At 35.1% G+C, this 17,651-nt stretch overlaps 1 protein-coding gene across 1 annotated transcript in view; it reads right to left on the reverse strand.

Annotated features, from left to right (window-relative positions):
- The window catches only part of LOC143651332 (bridge-like lipid transfer protein family member 1), a 65,073-nt gene that overhangs the window by 24,576 nt on the left and 22,846 nt on the right, over positions 1 to 17,651 (reverse strand). Inside the window, 3 exon segments of the mRNA XM_077122286.1 lie at positions 1,581 to 1,836; positions 4,944 to 5,194; positions 13,453 to 13,679. Coding sequence (XP_076978401.1) covers positions 1,581 to 1,836; positions 4,944 to 5,194; positions 13,453 to 13,679 — 734 coding nt within the window.

Consider the following 17,651-nt stretch of genomic DNA (forward strand, 5'->3'; position numbering starts at 1 on the left):
CCAATATTTAGCAACTGATGTAGTAGTGCCATTTCCTGAGGGAGAATAAATTGAGAATGACAGGTCATTTTTGTACGCTGAATTTGAGGTCTCCAGGAAAAATTCAAGTGGAAAAACAAAGAGGATAGGGGGATAATGGAGAAAAACTGGGCTTAAAGGGCCTCGGCTGGAGTTTAACATTTAAAATATGTTGGATACACAACAAGCAAACTCACCACCCTTCCCTTGTCTGCATAGGACATCACTCCCAGGGGTGTGGACCTTCCTGGTAACGTGGGACAGAAATCCTAGAATGAGCTGAGACTCAGCATCAAGGGACTGAGAAAAACCCTAGAATGAGCTGAGACTCAGCATCAAGGGATTGAGAAAACCTTATCGACCAAAAGGGGGAAAAGAGAAATGAGACAGTGTCAACGGCTGAGAGATTCCAAACAGAGTCGAGAGGTTATCCTGGAGGTTATTCTTACGCATTAAGCAGATTACACCTTGTTATTCAAGATGTAATGGAGAGGGTGGAGGGAACTGTCTGAAAATGTGGAGCTGTGTTCCAGTAGCCATGTTTCTTGAAGATGATGTATAATGATATAGCTTTCACAATGTGACTGTGTGATTGTGTCTGATGCTTCTTTTATCTACCTTATCAACAGACGAGTAAAACATATGGAATAAAGATGAACAATAGGGGGAACAAACGTTAAAATAAATTTAGATTGTAATGCTGATGATCGGTGAGGGGGAGGGGTGGGTGGTATGGTATATATGAATTTTTTTCTGTTTTCTTTTTATTTCTTTTTCTGAATAGATGCAAATGTTCTAAGAAATAATCATGATGAGGAATATGCAACTATGTGATGATATTGTGAATTAGTGATTATATATGTAGAACAGAATGATCAAAATAGGAATGTTTGTGTTTGGTGCTTTTTGGTATTTAAAAAAATAAAATAAAATAAATTATAAAAAAATAAAAAGAAAAAATATATATTGGCTGCATATCATAATTAAGCCATTCGTTGAGACTGCCTAAAAACATAGCACAGACTGAGGGAAAAAAAGGTACAGAACAGAACAGAACAGAGCCTTGAGGGATAACAACATTTAACAAATGCCTGGCTATAGGAGGGAGAGAAAGATGAAAGGGAGAAAAACATGGAGGACATGGCAATAGACACTGAGAAGGAAAAGCCAAAAAAGGTGCAAAGGAAACTGGAAATGGGTTATCAAGCCAAGAAGAAAGAGTGTTTCAAGAAGGTTTTAGACAAAGAGAGCCAAAAAGTATCCACTGCACTGGAAATATAATAACCGAATGTTATATCGTTCACACTGAGTGGTGGGAAGACAAGAAATATTTATTTTCATAGTACTTTTCTGTATTTCCCCCAATACTGGAATAAACATATATGTATTGCTTTTATAATTGGCAAATAAACAACAAATAAATATTACTTAAAAAATATTTCAGGTAGAGAAAAAAAATTTCTAGTGTGGAAGAGTGGTTAAGGAAAGAAGTTGTCCTTGCCATAATTTTAAACAACTATAACTCTATCATGATCAGGTTCTAAAAGTGACAGAACACTAACCTTGCTTGGCCATCATCTCTTTTTGCACCATGCAGGAACTCTTTCTGAACCAGATGGTCATCAGCAATAGAAGAAGGACTTTCCTTCTCACCTGCCAACAAAGGCTGCGCAGCACTACAGCTGCTGTTCTCCTCCTCTGAGGAGGAGCTGTGCGATCGCAGGGGCACCTGAAGGCTGAGTTGCTGAGCTTTTCTCTCGACTTCTATTCCCACTGACTTGCCTTCCCATTCTTTCCTTTTCATGCCATTCACGTTACCTGGGGAAAAAAAAAGATTCAAAATGAACATAAAAATATCAAAAGCAAGTTACAAAAAATAGGACAACTTAATTTGTAATCTTTTTTTTAAGTACAAGTATCTAACTTCACACAGTAGGTATGGATCCAGAGTCTATGGATAGTGAATTTTTTTCATTCTTCTTTTTCTTAACCTTTCATTTGAAAATTTCCAACACTTAGAAAATTTTCAAGAATAGTATATTTACCCATTAAAATTCTGCCTCATTTAACTCTTTTTATAATATAATGTACACAATACTTTCTGAAACATCTGAGAGTAAGCTCTAGACAGTGCAGTCTTTTTTACCCTAAGAGTAACACATAACCACTGAATAGTCATCAACTTCAACAAATTTAATACTGATGTAATACTTTTATCTAATCTACTGTGCACTTTCCAATTTTTCCAACTTACCCATTAATGTCCTTTAAAGCACTTTTGCTCCCTTCAGTACAGGATCGAATCTAGGATTATATATGACTATATTTAGTTGTCCTATCTTTTAAACATTTCCTAAGACTTATTTTATCTTTTATTACATATTTTTTTAAGAATACAGCATCTTTCCCCCACCCTTATTTTAAAGAATGTTCCTCATTTTCATTTATCTGTGTTTTCCTCATGACTGCATTCTAGTAAACCATTCCTGTTTGTAACTGTGTAAGCAATACTTTCCTCCTCCAGGTATCACAATAGGAGGCAAGCAAGGCATGGATTTTAAAGAACAGTAGTTCTCAAATTCGTTTACACTCAAAACAACTGTCTGTGCTCTAAAAAACAAAACAAACAAAAAACATGACCCACTGAATCAGAATATTTGGGAGTGAAGGTTGCAACATTTTCTAATTATCCAAGAATTACATATATTTTTTATTTGCTTATTGAATTCTACCACCACCACCACCACACACAAATGTAAGTTCAGTGATGTAGGGATTGTGCCACTTTTCATTCACTGATGTATTTCCAGCATCTAGAGCAATGCCTGACACACAGAAAGCATTCTGGGTTTTTTGTTTTTAAACAAATATTGTATAGCCAGATTGAAGATCTACTGTTTCAGAGTTTTTCAAGAACACTGTGATGTGTTATATAAATCAGGGGGGTGGGAGAAGTAAAAGAGGTGTTTTATAGCTACCTAGATCCAAAAAATAACCCCTGACCAACTCCCCCCATTCCCGCCCCCAGACATCTGTGTTATCCAAGCAAGAGCACAAGGGAACCTGCCAGCAGGAGAAAACATCTCCCTGAACAGAATGCAGTTCTTGATTTAAGAGGTAAGAAGACTTAAGGACCTACAATATAAGTAATATTATTTGCCTTTATTACCACGAAAATAAGAATTAGAACAGCAAAAGTCAAAAGTAAAATGGGTTTTATACATTTTTAAGTGATAGGAATTAGTGCTCACTGACTTTCCAAGGAGATGCTCGTTCTACCAATATGCCTTCCCTGACTCTGACACTGCACACATCTATACCTCGCTACCAGCAGACTCAATAATCAGAAGGGCAGATACACGGGGGTTAATTCTGATCCTTTCTGGACAAGAAACTTAAGACAATTTAGCAATTACAATTCACTGCTGAGAGAATCATCCGGAGGTATAGACACTCTTTATTCTACATTATAAGAATTATAATGAGCTTTACTCTCCTCAGTGTTAGAAGGGAATTTGCTATTTCCCCACCAATCCCCAAATCTTTTCCATTATGTACAAATCTCCTATAAATTTTTTCTCTTGAGTTTACAATGGTTAAATTTTGAATTGCAGACCAGAAAATCAAGCAAAGTCTTTAAAATCAGTGCCAGCCATAGCACAGCAGAAAGAATACCAAAGTAGCTGTGATGGCCTGATTCTTAGTTTCTGCTTGGCCCTCCTTGGCTGATGAGTTTGTGCAAAGCACTCTCAGTAATGAGACTCTGTCTCCTCCTATAAAACAGGGTTACTATCTACCTCACATAGTGGCTGTGTGGTTTAAATAAGAAAATGTCTGTGAAAGCCTTTAAAAATCAACATTAATCAAATGTGAGAAAATATATAAGAAGGCAGCTAAATTAAATTTTATCATTATTCTTATTTTAAATGCAAAAATGTTGGTATTTGCTAATTAATTATTTAAGACAATCTGCTGCTATTCTCACAAAATACCCTTAAAATAACACATTCATCGTTGAAAAAATCATTTAAATGGGAACTAGGCAAATGCAGTCCAGCCTTTTTCTCTAAGAGTTCTTTATATATGGAAACTCAATCTGATTAACTCTTAAAGATAAAACTATTTCTCTCCTATCTTTCTTTTCCTACCAACAGAAGGCAAAGTTAAGTTAATGTCTTCAAACTGATCAAAGAAGACTAAATATTGGTGAATTATCAAGACTTTTCTATATTTCATTTCTTTGCAGCATGGCAACTTAAGCAGTAAATAATGCCCTTAATTGTAGGAACAAAAAACTAAGAACCTAAAGGAAAACCTATTTTTCAAATCTTTAGAGGAACGCCACTACACAAACCTAAATCAAACACATTTAAAGCCTCCATTCACTGCTTATATCAAGCTAATGTATTTACAAAGTTATCTTAGAGGTTCTAAGGGAAGACCAGATTTATGTTGTGACATGTTCAATTTCAATGACAATGAAAAGAATGATGGCAAAAGAAGTTGGTAACAGGGGGTATAGTAGTATAAATACTATTGATAAGTCTGCCTGCAAAAGTCAATTAATAAATCAACTCTTACCTTAAAGAACAGCTATTTCTAAGTATATGTAGAAGCTAGGTTATAGAAAAATAGTGATACATTAGGAAATATTTAGAATAGTCTTGGCTAGGAAAATCAACCATGTCACAATAAAAGATCTGAATACTAGGCCTATTTTGCCTTGTGGAACTAAGGAATTCACTGGTTTTATCTGGCTTTGGTTAAGTCACCTGCAAAACAAGGGTGGATTACACTGAATCCCATCCATAAAATGCTTAAAAAATTAACTGAGTTGAACAAACTTACAATGAACTTCTCTCAGAAGAATGGTGCAGGGACGAAGGTTATAAAAGAGTAGCACATGTGACAACACATTTTTTTACCATCTATAATTTTGGGAATTTCCTTAGTAATAATCCGTTCTCCAGGCTGTAGCAGGGACTGTCCATAATACATATCAGACTCTGCACTTGTACTTGAAAATGCAGAGCTACTGGAAGGCATCAACTCTTCAAGTTTGAAGTAATCTAGACCTGTCACTGTGCCACCAAAAAATCTGCAGCCACCAAGACAACCACACTTATTCCTACACTTCTTATTCTTCAGGGCATCATCTGGCCATAAAAACCACAATCTGAACAGAACCCAAAACAAACAAAAAACAACAAAAACTCATTAAGAAATGGAAAATTTTTTGGCAGATGAGTTAAATATAAGCTGGTGGTTAATATTTGTCCAAAACAAAGTTAACACAAAAGCAAATCATATATTTTATATTTTAATCACTTGGACTTTCTTAAAAAATAAGTCTCACCAGAGTAAGTGAGACAGAAATAAGCAGGAACAATAATATTAAAGATATAGTATACATAAAATGCAAAACGAAGAGTTAAAAGAAGCAAACACAAAAATCATATATTTATACCCAATTTTAAAAAGAAGTAAATATTCCCAAAAGTACTAAAATTTTAAAATATTCATTTATAAAATAAACAAAACTATTTGTATAATTATGTTTAATAGATAATTCACTACCTTTAGCATCCCAGGGTATATTTCAATGTCAAATTTAATATACCAAAATATTATAAATATGGGGCAAATAAGATATTATTTATCAATGAAACCAAAGTAATGTACTATTTTATATTTTAGAGAAAACAGTAAATAGGCCTGGGAAGGGCCTGATTATGTAAATTTCTAACAATCCCCAGGAGATGCCAATGCTAGTGTCTAGGGACTACATTCTGGGAAACAAATCTAATGAAACAAATGGTGTGTGTGGGGGGCAGCGGGGGGTTGCTTTTCCAGTAATATCAGGAAAGAATATACATTTCCCCTCAAACTCCTGAGCTATGCACAAAGGTGCCCTGCTAAAGATGCGTGATTTGCTCTGAAGGCAGTGGCAATCCACCGCGGGCCCTAGGCATGTCAGCATGTTCTGGCTGGGTAGGTAAGGCACTGACCACCATCTAAAGAGGGCTCTTCTCAGGTTGTGTTTACAGCAAGCAACCTGAAGGAACAAGTTAATGTTCCACACCAGAAAACAGCAGACTTCCACTTACTATAAAAGTGTTAGATTCCTTAAGCTCAGTGCTCTTCTCCTGTAAAGCCACCAGCTGTGTGTGTTCACATCCATTACTAGCCCCTCGCATCACCCCCATGGGATTTAGGGACAGGTTTCCCAGATTTAGCGAATAAAAATACAAATAGGATTAATGTTGTCCTATGCAATATCTGGGACATAATAATACTGAAACATTATTCCTTGTTTATCTGAAATTCAAACTTAACTAGGCATCCTGTATTTCATCCAGCCATACTTAAGAGGCATGGGGAACTAAAATAAATGCATATGAAATTTAGGCTACTGCTTTTGCTGGAAGCAATAAATATCCCCTATCCCTGGTCCACAAGCCTCGCATCCTCAGCCAGTGTCCACTAACCTGCAGCAGGCTAATTTATTAGTTTGCAAGTAGGATGAAATCCAGATTCTTCATAATTATTGACAAATCAAAGCAATGAAACCAACCTAAACAATACACGTGAAGCAACCTGGGTCATCCGGAACCAGCTTCTTTAGATTCATTCGCATTTTGCTTCACCACCTAAGCTAAGCAGACAGCGGCATTTTGTTCATGCTAACTAGCTTCCTGAGCAATAACCAACAAAGAAACCCAAGTTTTTTTTAACAACATTCACTGGAGCTTTCACACTCAGATTTATACACTGCCCAATCTTCTTAAATTAATATAGATGACTGATGTAAACTCAATCCAAAATCTCAACAAAATTTCTTCCAACCTGAAGAACAGTTCTAAAGTTCTTTTGGAAAAAAATATATGAAAACAAATATTTTCATATATGAAAATTTTATGAAATATTTTGTGGAGAAATAAAAATGGATTAGGTGTAATTTTTTTCCTCTGTAGATATTTGTAGAAAAAGTTTACCTACATTCACACATATACAAGCAAGACTGATTATTGCTTTATATGAAGGAAAAAAAGAAAAAATGAAAAACAGGCGCCATCTGATTTCTAGCAAAAGAAGCATTTTCTAAAAGTCATTTGATCATAAAAATTAAATCCTGTATGTAAGAATTAAAAACTCAAAAAATAAAGCAAATTGAAAAATATTATTTACAGGAATCACAAAATGGATAATTTACAAAGAGCTCTTAAAAACTGATAAGAGAATATGAAGAGTGCAATAGATGTATGCACACAGAACATAAATGTGATAGTTAGGTTCAGGTGTCAACTTGGCCAGGTGAAGGTGCCTAGCTTTGTTGCTGTGGACATGAGCCAATGGCGTGTGAACCTCAACTGTTGCTGATTAAGTCTGCAGTTGGCTAGGAGGCATGCCTGCTGCAATGAATGTTTGACTTAATTGGCTGGTGCTTAAATGAGAAAGCTCAGCCTTCGTTCATAGCACAGCCCAAGCAGCTCAGCATACCTCATCTCAGCACTTGCAGCTCAGCCCAGGCCTTTGCAGATGCAGAAAGGAATCACCCCAGGGAAAGATGTTGGAATCCAGAGGCCTGGAGAGAAGGCCAGCAGAGATTACCCTGTGCCTTCCCACATACGAAAGAATCTCAGTTGAAAATTAGTTGCCTTTCCTCTGAAGAACTAATGAAATAAATCCCCTTTTATTAAAAGCCAATCTGTTTCTGCTGTGTTGCATTCTGGCAGCTAGCAAACTAGAATAAACAAGCAACAAATGTGATAAAATCAAAACAGCTAATAAATATATGAAAAAAATGACAATCTCAGAAATAAATGCAAAATAAAACAGAGACACCAGCTATAATAAAAACACTTAAAGGATAGCAAACGTTCAGTGAGACGGGGATCCATCTAAAAAGCCATTGGGAATAATAACTGAAATAATCTTTCTGAGAAGTAATCAGGAAATACATTTCAAAATTCTTAATTTCTACCCCTCTAGGAAACTAAGTAATCAGAAAGTGTGGAAAATGACATTATGTGCACAAAGATGTTCCTCTTACTATTATTTATAATGACAAATTTAGAAACAATTTAAATATTTAATATAAGAATAATCATTATGTAAATAAATTTATGTAAATAAAATTTTGTAAATTTTTGTAAATAAAATCTACATACAACCAGGATTTTGGGTTTGTTTGTGTGCTTATTTAAATAAGGAGACTTAAGTATCTAAAGCTTTGATGTGAAATTTTTAAATACAGTATCTGGTTATTATATTAAGGAACAATTTTGGAAAAACAGATATTTTGAAGATTAAAGTATTTCTGTCTATGTAAATAGAAGCTTGATTAAGCATATATATCATTCTTTTTTGTTGTTGCATACCTCAACTTTTTATGTTTCATATTCAATCTGTAACATTTTTATCAAAACTGAGCATATGCATTTCTACCACCTTACAATTTTTTTGAAATGCCACAATACACATTCCCATCATCATAAATACATGATTCAACAGGTGAAATGTCATGGTAATTGGCTATTCAAATAAATTTCAATGGCCTATTTCTAGAAGGAAATAGTGCTCAAGGCTTCTGAGTCTTCTGATGATAAAGGGTAGAAGGTAGAGAGGGAGAGTTTATCCAGGAGGTCCACACCCAGCACCTCTTCACCAGACTTACTTACCAGTAAATTCATTTTTCTCTCTTTTTAAATCGATAGCAACATCACAAACAGCAAGTACAAATGATGTCATTATCTTGCTATGGGGCCTGACAAGTAAAGAGCATTCTACATAAGGGCTCCTTTCAAGTCTTACTTAAGAAAAGCAAACAAAACAACAAAGCAAAGTTCTTAGAAAATTATTCCAAATACTGGTAAAACATTTTTCCCACCGTGGAAAGGCAATTAATATACTTTGAGTGCTACACTAACTTGGTTTCCAGAACAGTTCTCATTCTGAATTTTCCACTAAGAAAATCATGAAAGTATTATGTAGAACTATGTATCATTGTATCTATTAATCACACGAAGCTCAGAGAAGTGAAACTTGCCTACTTCCACTGCTAACAACTTCTGAACAGAATGGCTTCTATCCAAAAAAGGTGGGAGAGGGTGTTATCTGGCCATCAGAAAGCCTTTAGTTGAGATGCATTTATAACAGTCACACAAGCTACTGTTGGGGATGTGGGTGAGGAAAGCAAAAAGAAAATACATCAAGAAATAATACTATGACAACCATACCTGTGGTGGTGTAATCTTGGCTGTAAAGCTTCCAGCCTGCACATCAATCAGCCACACATATTCTAAGGAATCACTTCCCAAGGGAAGCCCTTCTGCTGAGAACATAGGATGTGCTGCTGACAAACTGATGTGACCTTCTCTGAGTACCTCATCAACAGGGGGTCGCTGCTAAAAGCAATAATATTGAGACTGTAAGAAGTACAAGAAAATTACATTATAATTTCCAGTTGCTTCTCTGCCCCAGCTTTCCCTTCAGAGATGAACAGAAAAACCATGCTTTCTGGAAAACAGACTTCAGAATCCATAAGCTCCTAATACAACTTTGGACCTATAAAAGTAGTCTGAATTAAGCTTCTTCAGTGACAACATCTATAAGTCCAACTATTAAGCAAAATATGCAAATATGAAGATTTCCTCCAACTGGTGGAAAGCACCTATGAATGAAAAGAAATGAGTACTCTGACTAACAGGGAATGTAATGCAACCTTCCTTTCTGTAGGAAGGTTATGAATCACAAGTTTAAAATATTAAAAAGAAGAAATCACAGGGAAAAAGGAAGACTACTTAGACCACAAAACAGAGAACGGGGGGGGGGGGAGCCAACTTCCACACAGATTTTGAGGACTCCATAAACATACAAGGGATAAATAGTTTTATCTTACAAAAAATAATTGCAAAAGAACTATATAATTATAAAAGCAGTATACTATTTCAAAGAGAAAATTTCCAAGACTTATTCAGAGAGATAAAGGATATGTCCTAAAATACGGTGTTTCATGGGACACCAGTTCTTCTGAACATTGTTTAGAAAACCAACCCACGTAAGTTTGGAAACCCCCTGCCACCAGTCACCAAGTTCTACTGACTCGACCTCCAATCTCTATCAAATGCAATGACTTCCTCCATCTCTGCTGCTAATCATCCTGGTCCAAATAATATTAACTCTTGTCAGGACTTTTGCAGTATTTTCTAATTGGCCTCTCAGCATTCACTTTTATATCTCTCTGCTCCATATTCTACAAATGCCCACAGAGATCTTTTTAAAATGTAAATCTGATCATGTCACTTCTCTATTTAAAATCTAAATGCCCTTAGAACACATATACATTTAAAGTCCTTAAGTTCACTAGCTCCCATTAATCACTTCAGCCACATCTCTTGCCCTACCCCTGTTCCCTCTTGGTTTCAGCCGTAACACACTTTTCTTGGTTCCTCAAACACATCCTGCTTCCTCCCAGAGCTCAACCTCAGAGCATCCCTTCAAGACGTGCTCTTCAAGAATGCACTTCCTTCTCCTGGAACAGCTAACTCTGCCACATCCCTCAGGTCTCAGGCAATACTTCACCAGAGAAGACTTACCTGCCAAAAGACCACTAATGCCACAAAGACAGTTCATACCTCTCCTTGCAGCACTTTGCACAACTGAAATTATCTAATTTTAATTTCCCCAATAGTTATCTTCTCCACCAGCTTCATTAGGGCAAGGACCACTTCTTCTGCCTTGTTCACCATGTTTCCCACTGCTCCTAAATAAGTGACCACACAGAGTAGATGCTGCTGGTCAACTGATTATACAGATTTCTTCACAACAAACACTCTCAGAGCCTTCAATGTAGTAATACACATTGTGACATTCAACAGATATTTTCTCAAGGTAATTTTACTTAACCTGCACAGGGCATCTCACAGTGTGAGCGCTAACCATCTAGGAAACAAAATATCCACCCATACTTCTACTACTACCTTGATATTTCTACCTCATGGACTCCCCTTATTCCCAATAAATCACACTGTATACTTCAGTCTCTCTAGAGCTTACCATATATAGATAGCAAGGGTTAATATGAACCCTCATACTTGAGTTTAATAAAATGTTTTTTTTTTTAACTATCTGGTAAAACCTTTTAAACATGCAGTGGATAAAATAAAAGCTGAAGTGCCAGCCAATACTCACAACAAACCAGATACTCTATCTAAGATTCTCAGAACTCACCCTTAAGAAGAAATGTGCCCTTTTCCCTTTATTTTCACAACAGACTGAAAAAAGGGAGATGGGCTTCCCTCACATATACCTTTCTTCTAGAAAAAAATAACCTATTCTAATAGCCCAATAATTATAGAGAGGAGGATAAAAGTTATTTTTAAGGTTTCTACAGCACATTAAAATAGAAGTGCTACCCAAGTGAGATGTTTGTGGTGATAGAATAATTCTGTATCCTACTTGCAGTTGCAATTACAAGAACCTACACCTGTTAAGATGATAGAGAACTATACACACACATTACACCAATGTCAATTTCCTGGTTTTGATATTGTACTATAATGACATAAAATATAACTATTGGGGGAAACTGGAGGAAGGGTACAAGAGATAGCTTTGCACTGTTTGTAACTTACTGTGAATTTATATTTCAAAATAAAAAGTTTAAAAAAGGAAACCTATGACAAAAACAATGTTGAGCAAATATTAAGTATCAAGTTTTAGTTATCTTTGGCTATGTCAAATATACACATAAAAAATAAAAAGAATTAGAAAAAATAAAATTATGAAGAAAAAGAAGGTATGCTATTTTAAATAAGATGGCCAGGTGCTACTTAAGATACTTCAGTGAACATTCATTGATGATTTTTGGCCTCAGATTCATTTTTCTGAATATAATTTAATTTAGGCTTGCAATCAATTTATTTTTCTAAAGCATACAACTTGACTAGAAGTAGGGAAGGAAACCCTAAAGTAATGGAAAAGGTCAAGCCATTTGGTCATTAAAAAAATAAAATTATAGTCTACCGAGACATGGTATACCCGTTTGATAAGTATTACTGGTTCCTTTCCAAAAGAACACCAGAGAGATCTTGAAGGAATTAACAAATTATCTTGTAAGTATGTCAGACGAATAAGAATAAATCACTGACCATGTAAATACTCATATTTCAAAGATCTATGGTACTGGTTATTATTAATAATGTTTTGATTTTTCAACAGCAACTACCAACATTTTATACTATTAGCTTTTCCTTTCTATAAATATAGTTATATATTTACAGAAAATATGAAGTATTTATCTCCATTTCTAAAACCAGAGGATAAAAGGATATAATTGTTTGGGATCAATACATAGGGAGCTACAGAAAGAAAAAAAAAAAAACAAGACCAAGATTCATGAAATACAGTTCATTATCAAATCCATACTACCTGTATGTCTATTTGTATACCTCATATATATACACACGTATGTATCAGTTTTATAATTTCTTAATACAGTTAAACTATAAATCTCAAGAGCTATCTAGTGAGTATTCCACTCACAAAGGTCAACACCTCATTTTGATGTGTTAATAAATTAATATTAATAAAGTACTAATAAAATTGTCTCTATTATAGTTCACTTTCACATTACCTGATAGTTATCACTGAAAAACACATTTAGAGGTGAAAGGACAAGTTGCAACATGGTTTCCCTAAATTCTTTTTTCATTTCAAAACACAGTCTTTCCAAGAAAGCTGTAGGGCACTCAGGACCATCAGTAGTACCACGCTAAAAGTCAAACAAAATACCATAATTAAGATACAGAAAAAGTGGAGAACAAGGAAGTACAGGAAAATAAAAGTTACATTTATCAGGTTTATCAGAGTTTGGTTTAAAAAAGAAAATAAAAAATGAAATTTACTAATAAAAATAACTATTCCATAACCCAATAAGGGCTGACAAAAATAACTGTTCTGTGCCTCAACACGGATATCAGATGCATTAATAAAGGAAGTGACTTTTCTGTTGAGCAACCCTGCACACACGACAAAGAGCCAATATACAGCACAGCACTCTACAGCCACCCTCGCCCTATCTGGCGTGACTCCAAAGCCCCTGGATCCTTGGGGAAATATCATCTTATTCCAGGTCAGCTCCAACAGGTCCAAGAGGCATCCTGGGAGTGAACCAGCGCGCTGGATTCTCCTCCGAGGGCGGGCCTGGGAGCCGACCAGCGCGACGGGCTGGATTCACCTCTGAGGTCGGGCCTGGAACTAGATGTTGATACAGACCCACTGTCAGGACCCAACCTCATCCAAGGTCTGCACATAAAGGTTAAGAAAATATAAACTCCTACAGTATCCATCAGGCTAACTATAAAGCCAGCAACTCAAAGTCATGACAAAATATTCTAAACTTATAAAGAACAGCAACATGTACACACTTACAACAGGAAGACACCATGAACTTTGTACAGATTAAGAAGTACAGTAATAACCCAGGGACGCAAGGTAAGTGGATGAATTGATTTAGCTGAAGTCTCATTCTCCTTTTTGTCACTCTCCATTCCAACAGCAGTTCACCCAGAGCTGGATGATGTGGACAGTGACAGAACAGGACTTGAAATAATCTCGTCAAAGTCCATATACATGTCATCTTCTCCAAAGTAATTTTCCTATAATAAGAAAAAACAAACTGCTTTCAAGAGATATATAACAATATATTTTCTCCTAAGAGCTCTTAGTCTCTAAGCATCTCCTTAACCTATTTATCACATTTTGAAAAAAGCATTATGTCTATTTCCTTAAAATATATCTATCTGTCTCCATATCTGTATCTACCTTTATTTAACTGCATAGCAGAAACTATTCTGTAGCAAACAACACAATGTCACAGAAGTTTATAATAAAGCTTCATGATATCACTACCCAATCATAACAAAAAAACTCATAATCTTGGACCTAGCAGGGAACTCTGAAGATCTGCACAGCTCAGTGGCTTTATAATCTGTGCTTCTCAGAATTCTAAGGGGCATCCACACAGGGGCATCCTTTTGGGGAAGCAGACCACTCTACTGAAAATCAATTTGGCTAAATTCAATTAGCCAAATACTCCAATACAATTCACGTTTCAGAGAATAATTAACAGGAATGTTTTAACCACTTTAATAAGAATATTCAATTTTATTAACTGTAAAACTATCACACTGAGCTAAAAGTACATGTTATCAACAGTTATCAAAACTTCCTTTCATATAGTTCATTTTGTTTCTTCTGTTGAAGCATTTTAACTATTAGTATTCTGATTTCTTTTGGATATTTTAAAATTAAATTTAAATTTAGTTTTAATTGAAATTATTTCTTCCCATTGAATCTGAACTTAAATTTTGTCTATTTGATCTATCAGGAGTAATATAAAGTTATTAAAATATTCCTATTAGCAATGTTAACTATATCTGTTAATCATTACAACCAATTCAGTATTTTGGTAAATACAAACTGATTTTCTGCCTAGGGTTCTGAACATCAGACCAATCAATATTTCATCATAGGCAAAATACATTGAAGTTTAGGTTGGGACTTAAAGTCATACAGTTAATTAGTGGCAGAACTAAGATTAAAATCCCAAACCCATGGACGAATAGGACTAGTGCTTTTTCCTCTACTTCCACTGTCATCTACCAACTTCACTGAAAGCTGTTTAAAACCTTGGTAATTAACTTTTTAATACAACCCTGAAGTATGGACAAATTCAAACATACATGCACATAGAAATTAGGTTATATCCTAAATTCCAACATCAAATTTTAAAAAATAAATATCTAATTGATTTCAATCAACATTAAAATCTAAAGGTATTCAGAGCCATGATTCTCCCTTAGATCGTTTAAGAAGGCTTTTCAAAATGCAAAGGTTCATATCAGACTTAGAGACCGGTTCACTAGTAGGATTGCACTGCAATGCAAACCTCCTTGAAACTGATCTAAAGGGTGGGCCATGGTGGCTCAGCAGGCAGAGTTCTCACCTGCCGGGCCGGAGACCCGGGTTCGATACCCGGTGCCTGCCCATGCACACACACACAAAAAAACTGATCTAAGGAATGAATGTGCACTGCATGTGTTTATCAGCTATCAAATGTTAAGATAACAAATCATTACAAATAATTTGTATTTATTTTAGTTAATTTTTAATAATCCTAGCCTTCAAAACTCTTATTTATAAAAAATTTCCTTGTAATCTTATAACATTTTCAAATTAATTTTTTACGTTACACAAGATCTCTTCAGATTATTAAAATTAAAAGAAAAAAGATTCTCTTGGGTCTAATGTTCAATCTGCTACTAAACCAATGTCTACTTGATTATCTGAAGCAGAAATAACTCATTCCAAATTCTTTAGGCAACAATGAATGCCCAATATAGTAAAGGACATTCGCTAATATTTTTAAACGTGTCAATGACTATGATTGTAAGGAGTTATAAAAGGCTGAGTCTCTACATTTTTATCTATGTAATAGTATCAACTAAATGTACTTCTAAAATAAAAGCTCCTTTAAAAAGCTAGTCTAATGTTAAATGTTTAATAACAGGTGCTGGATTCAAATCAGTTGGGGTTTTTTCTACTCCAATATGTAAATCTCATCTAGAGGGGTTATTACATAAAGATTCACTAAAAACAACAACAAAGGGTTGACTAAAGTATAAGACCAGTAGTAATAAATTAGGACAAACTTTGAAGGACTTTTAAGATTACTGAATATACAAAAATATTTACAAACACAAATGAGACTTTCATTTGCATTTTGCTTTAGGTGGTGCCCAAAATTAAACTATCTTTAAAATCAACTCCACACACCCTTGGGGAAAAGTCAGTGGTTTTTAAATTGGGAAAACAGGAAGCCACTGCAGACAGGCCTCACTAACAGTGTACCTTTTCCCTGACCAACCCTGATCATCTTTGTACCTTTCCAGAATTAATTAATCCTGTTGTAGGACTATCACAGGACTCCTTGTTAGCTATGTATTCAATATCCAAACCTGCAGTTATGAAATTGCAACAGGAAGTAGGCACCAATAAAATAAAACAAACATCTGACCAATAACTCTACTATTCATGATGCTAATGATTCAATAACCAGGCTCTGACTATCAGATATAATGAACATTCATTATAAATCAAAAGCAAGTTGAGTGTGCAAAATCCCAAAAACATGCAAAACTTAATGAAGTTGATGAAAATGATGTTGGAGAATGGTTCAAACCACAGGTAGAACTATCACTGATACATTCGGATCTGGAAGAGTTAGAGTAGTCAGCAATAAAGAAGAATAAATCAATAAAAATGACAACCTGCCAGGGACTTTTTAAAAGCAGGATTTTAATATCAAAAGAATAAGATATTCTAGAAAATTGACAAAGTTCTCAAATATTTTTCTAAAAACAAACTCTCTTCATAATCATGCTACAGTAGTCAACTTAAAAGGCTGTGATACTGTGCAATCATACAATTTCAGTGGAAAAATTACACCAAAATGAATCAACACTGATTTGGCCTTTATTGTAAGAATTGTGCATATCTATTCATAACCTAAATATGGTATACTCTGAGAAAAATTTATTTTCATATATTTGCTTCATTTTTTTGTTTCAATTTTAAAAATAAAATTCCAAACAATTGTTTTGCTCACTACTGACCATGAAATGTCTGTTTTTAAAAGATTCATTTGAATTAGACTTTTCTTGGTACTAATTATCTTCGATAACAAGTTCCCTTGTATTTCAATTGCTGTATTTACTATGATGTGTAAAAATTTATCCATATAAAGATAAATTCTTGGTTCCTTGGTTCGATGGTTCCTTAGGAAACTAAATATTGATCAACAGTACTACTTGGTATATAACCAGAAGAGCTGAAAGCAACAATACAAACAGACATTTGCACACTGATGTTCATAGCAGCATAGAAGAGCTGAAAGCAACAACACAAACAGACAGTTGCACACTGATGTTCATTAGCAGCATTATTCACAATTGCCAGGAGATGGGAACAATCCAAATGCCCATCAGCAGATGCGTGGATTAACAAAATGTGGTATATACATACGAAGGAATACTATGCAGCAGTAAGACGAAATGATGTCCTGAAGCACATGACAAGATGGATGAACCTTGAGGAAATAATGCTGAGTGAAATAAGCCAGACAAAAAGGATAGATACTGTATGATTCCACTTTTATGACCACGGTAAAGATAAAATCAGAGGCTTATAATACAGAATATAGGGGACTTAGAGACACACAGAAGCTAGAGACAGGTGACCAGTTAGCTAATGAGACTGAACTCCAATATAAGGGAATAGATAGATGTGAAGGTGGTTCTCTACTGGATCTATAAGTGATACTGAAGATGCACAAGATTGTAAAGGGTTGTATAAACCTATGTGTTCTATTGATTAATAGTAGAAATTAAATTAGCTCTTGCAAGAACTACTTCAGTAACTCCTTCCTGACCAAAAGGGTTGGAAAAGAAGTGTAACTAATAAAGTATCAGTGGCAGAGAGAGTTCAAATAGAGTCAAGAGGCTACTTTGGAGGTTGCTCTTACTCAAGCTTCAGGTAGACCTTGTTACCTATCATAACTGGCCAACCCC

The sequence above is a fragment of the Tamandua tetradactyla genome, chromosome 12 (genome assembly GCF_023851605.1).
Source record: "Tamandua tetradactyla isolate mTamTet1 chromosome 12, mTamTet1.pri, whole genome shotgun sequence".
Lineage (NCBI taxonomy): Eukaryota > Metazoa > Chordata > Mammalia > Pilosa > Myrmecophagidae > Tamandua > Tamandua tetradactyla.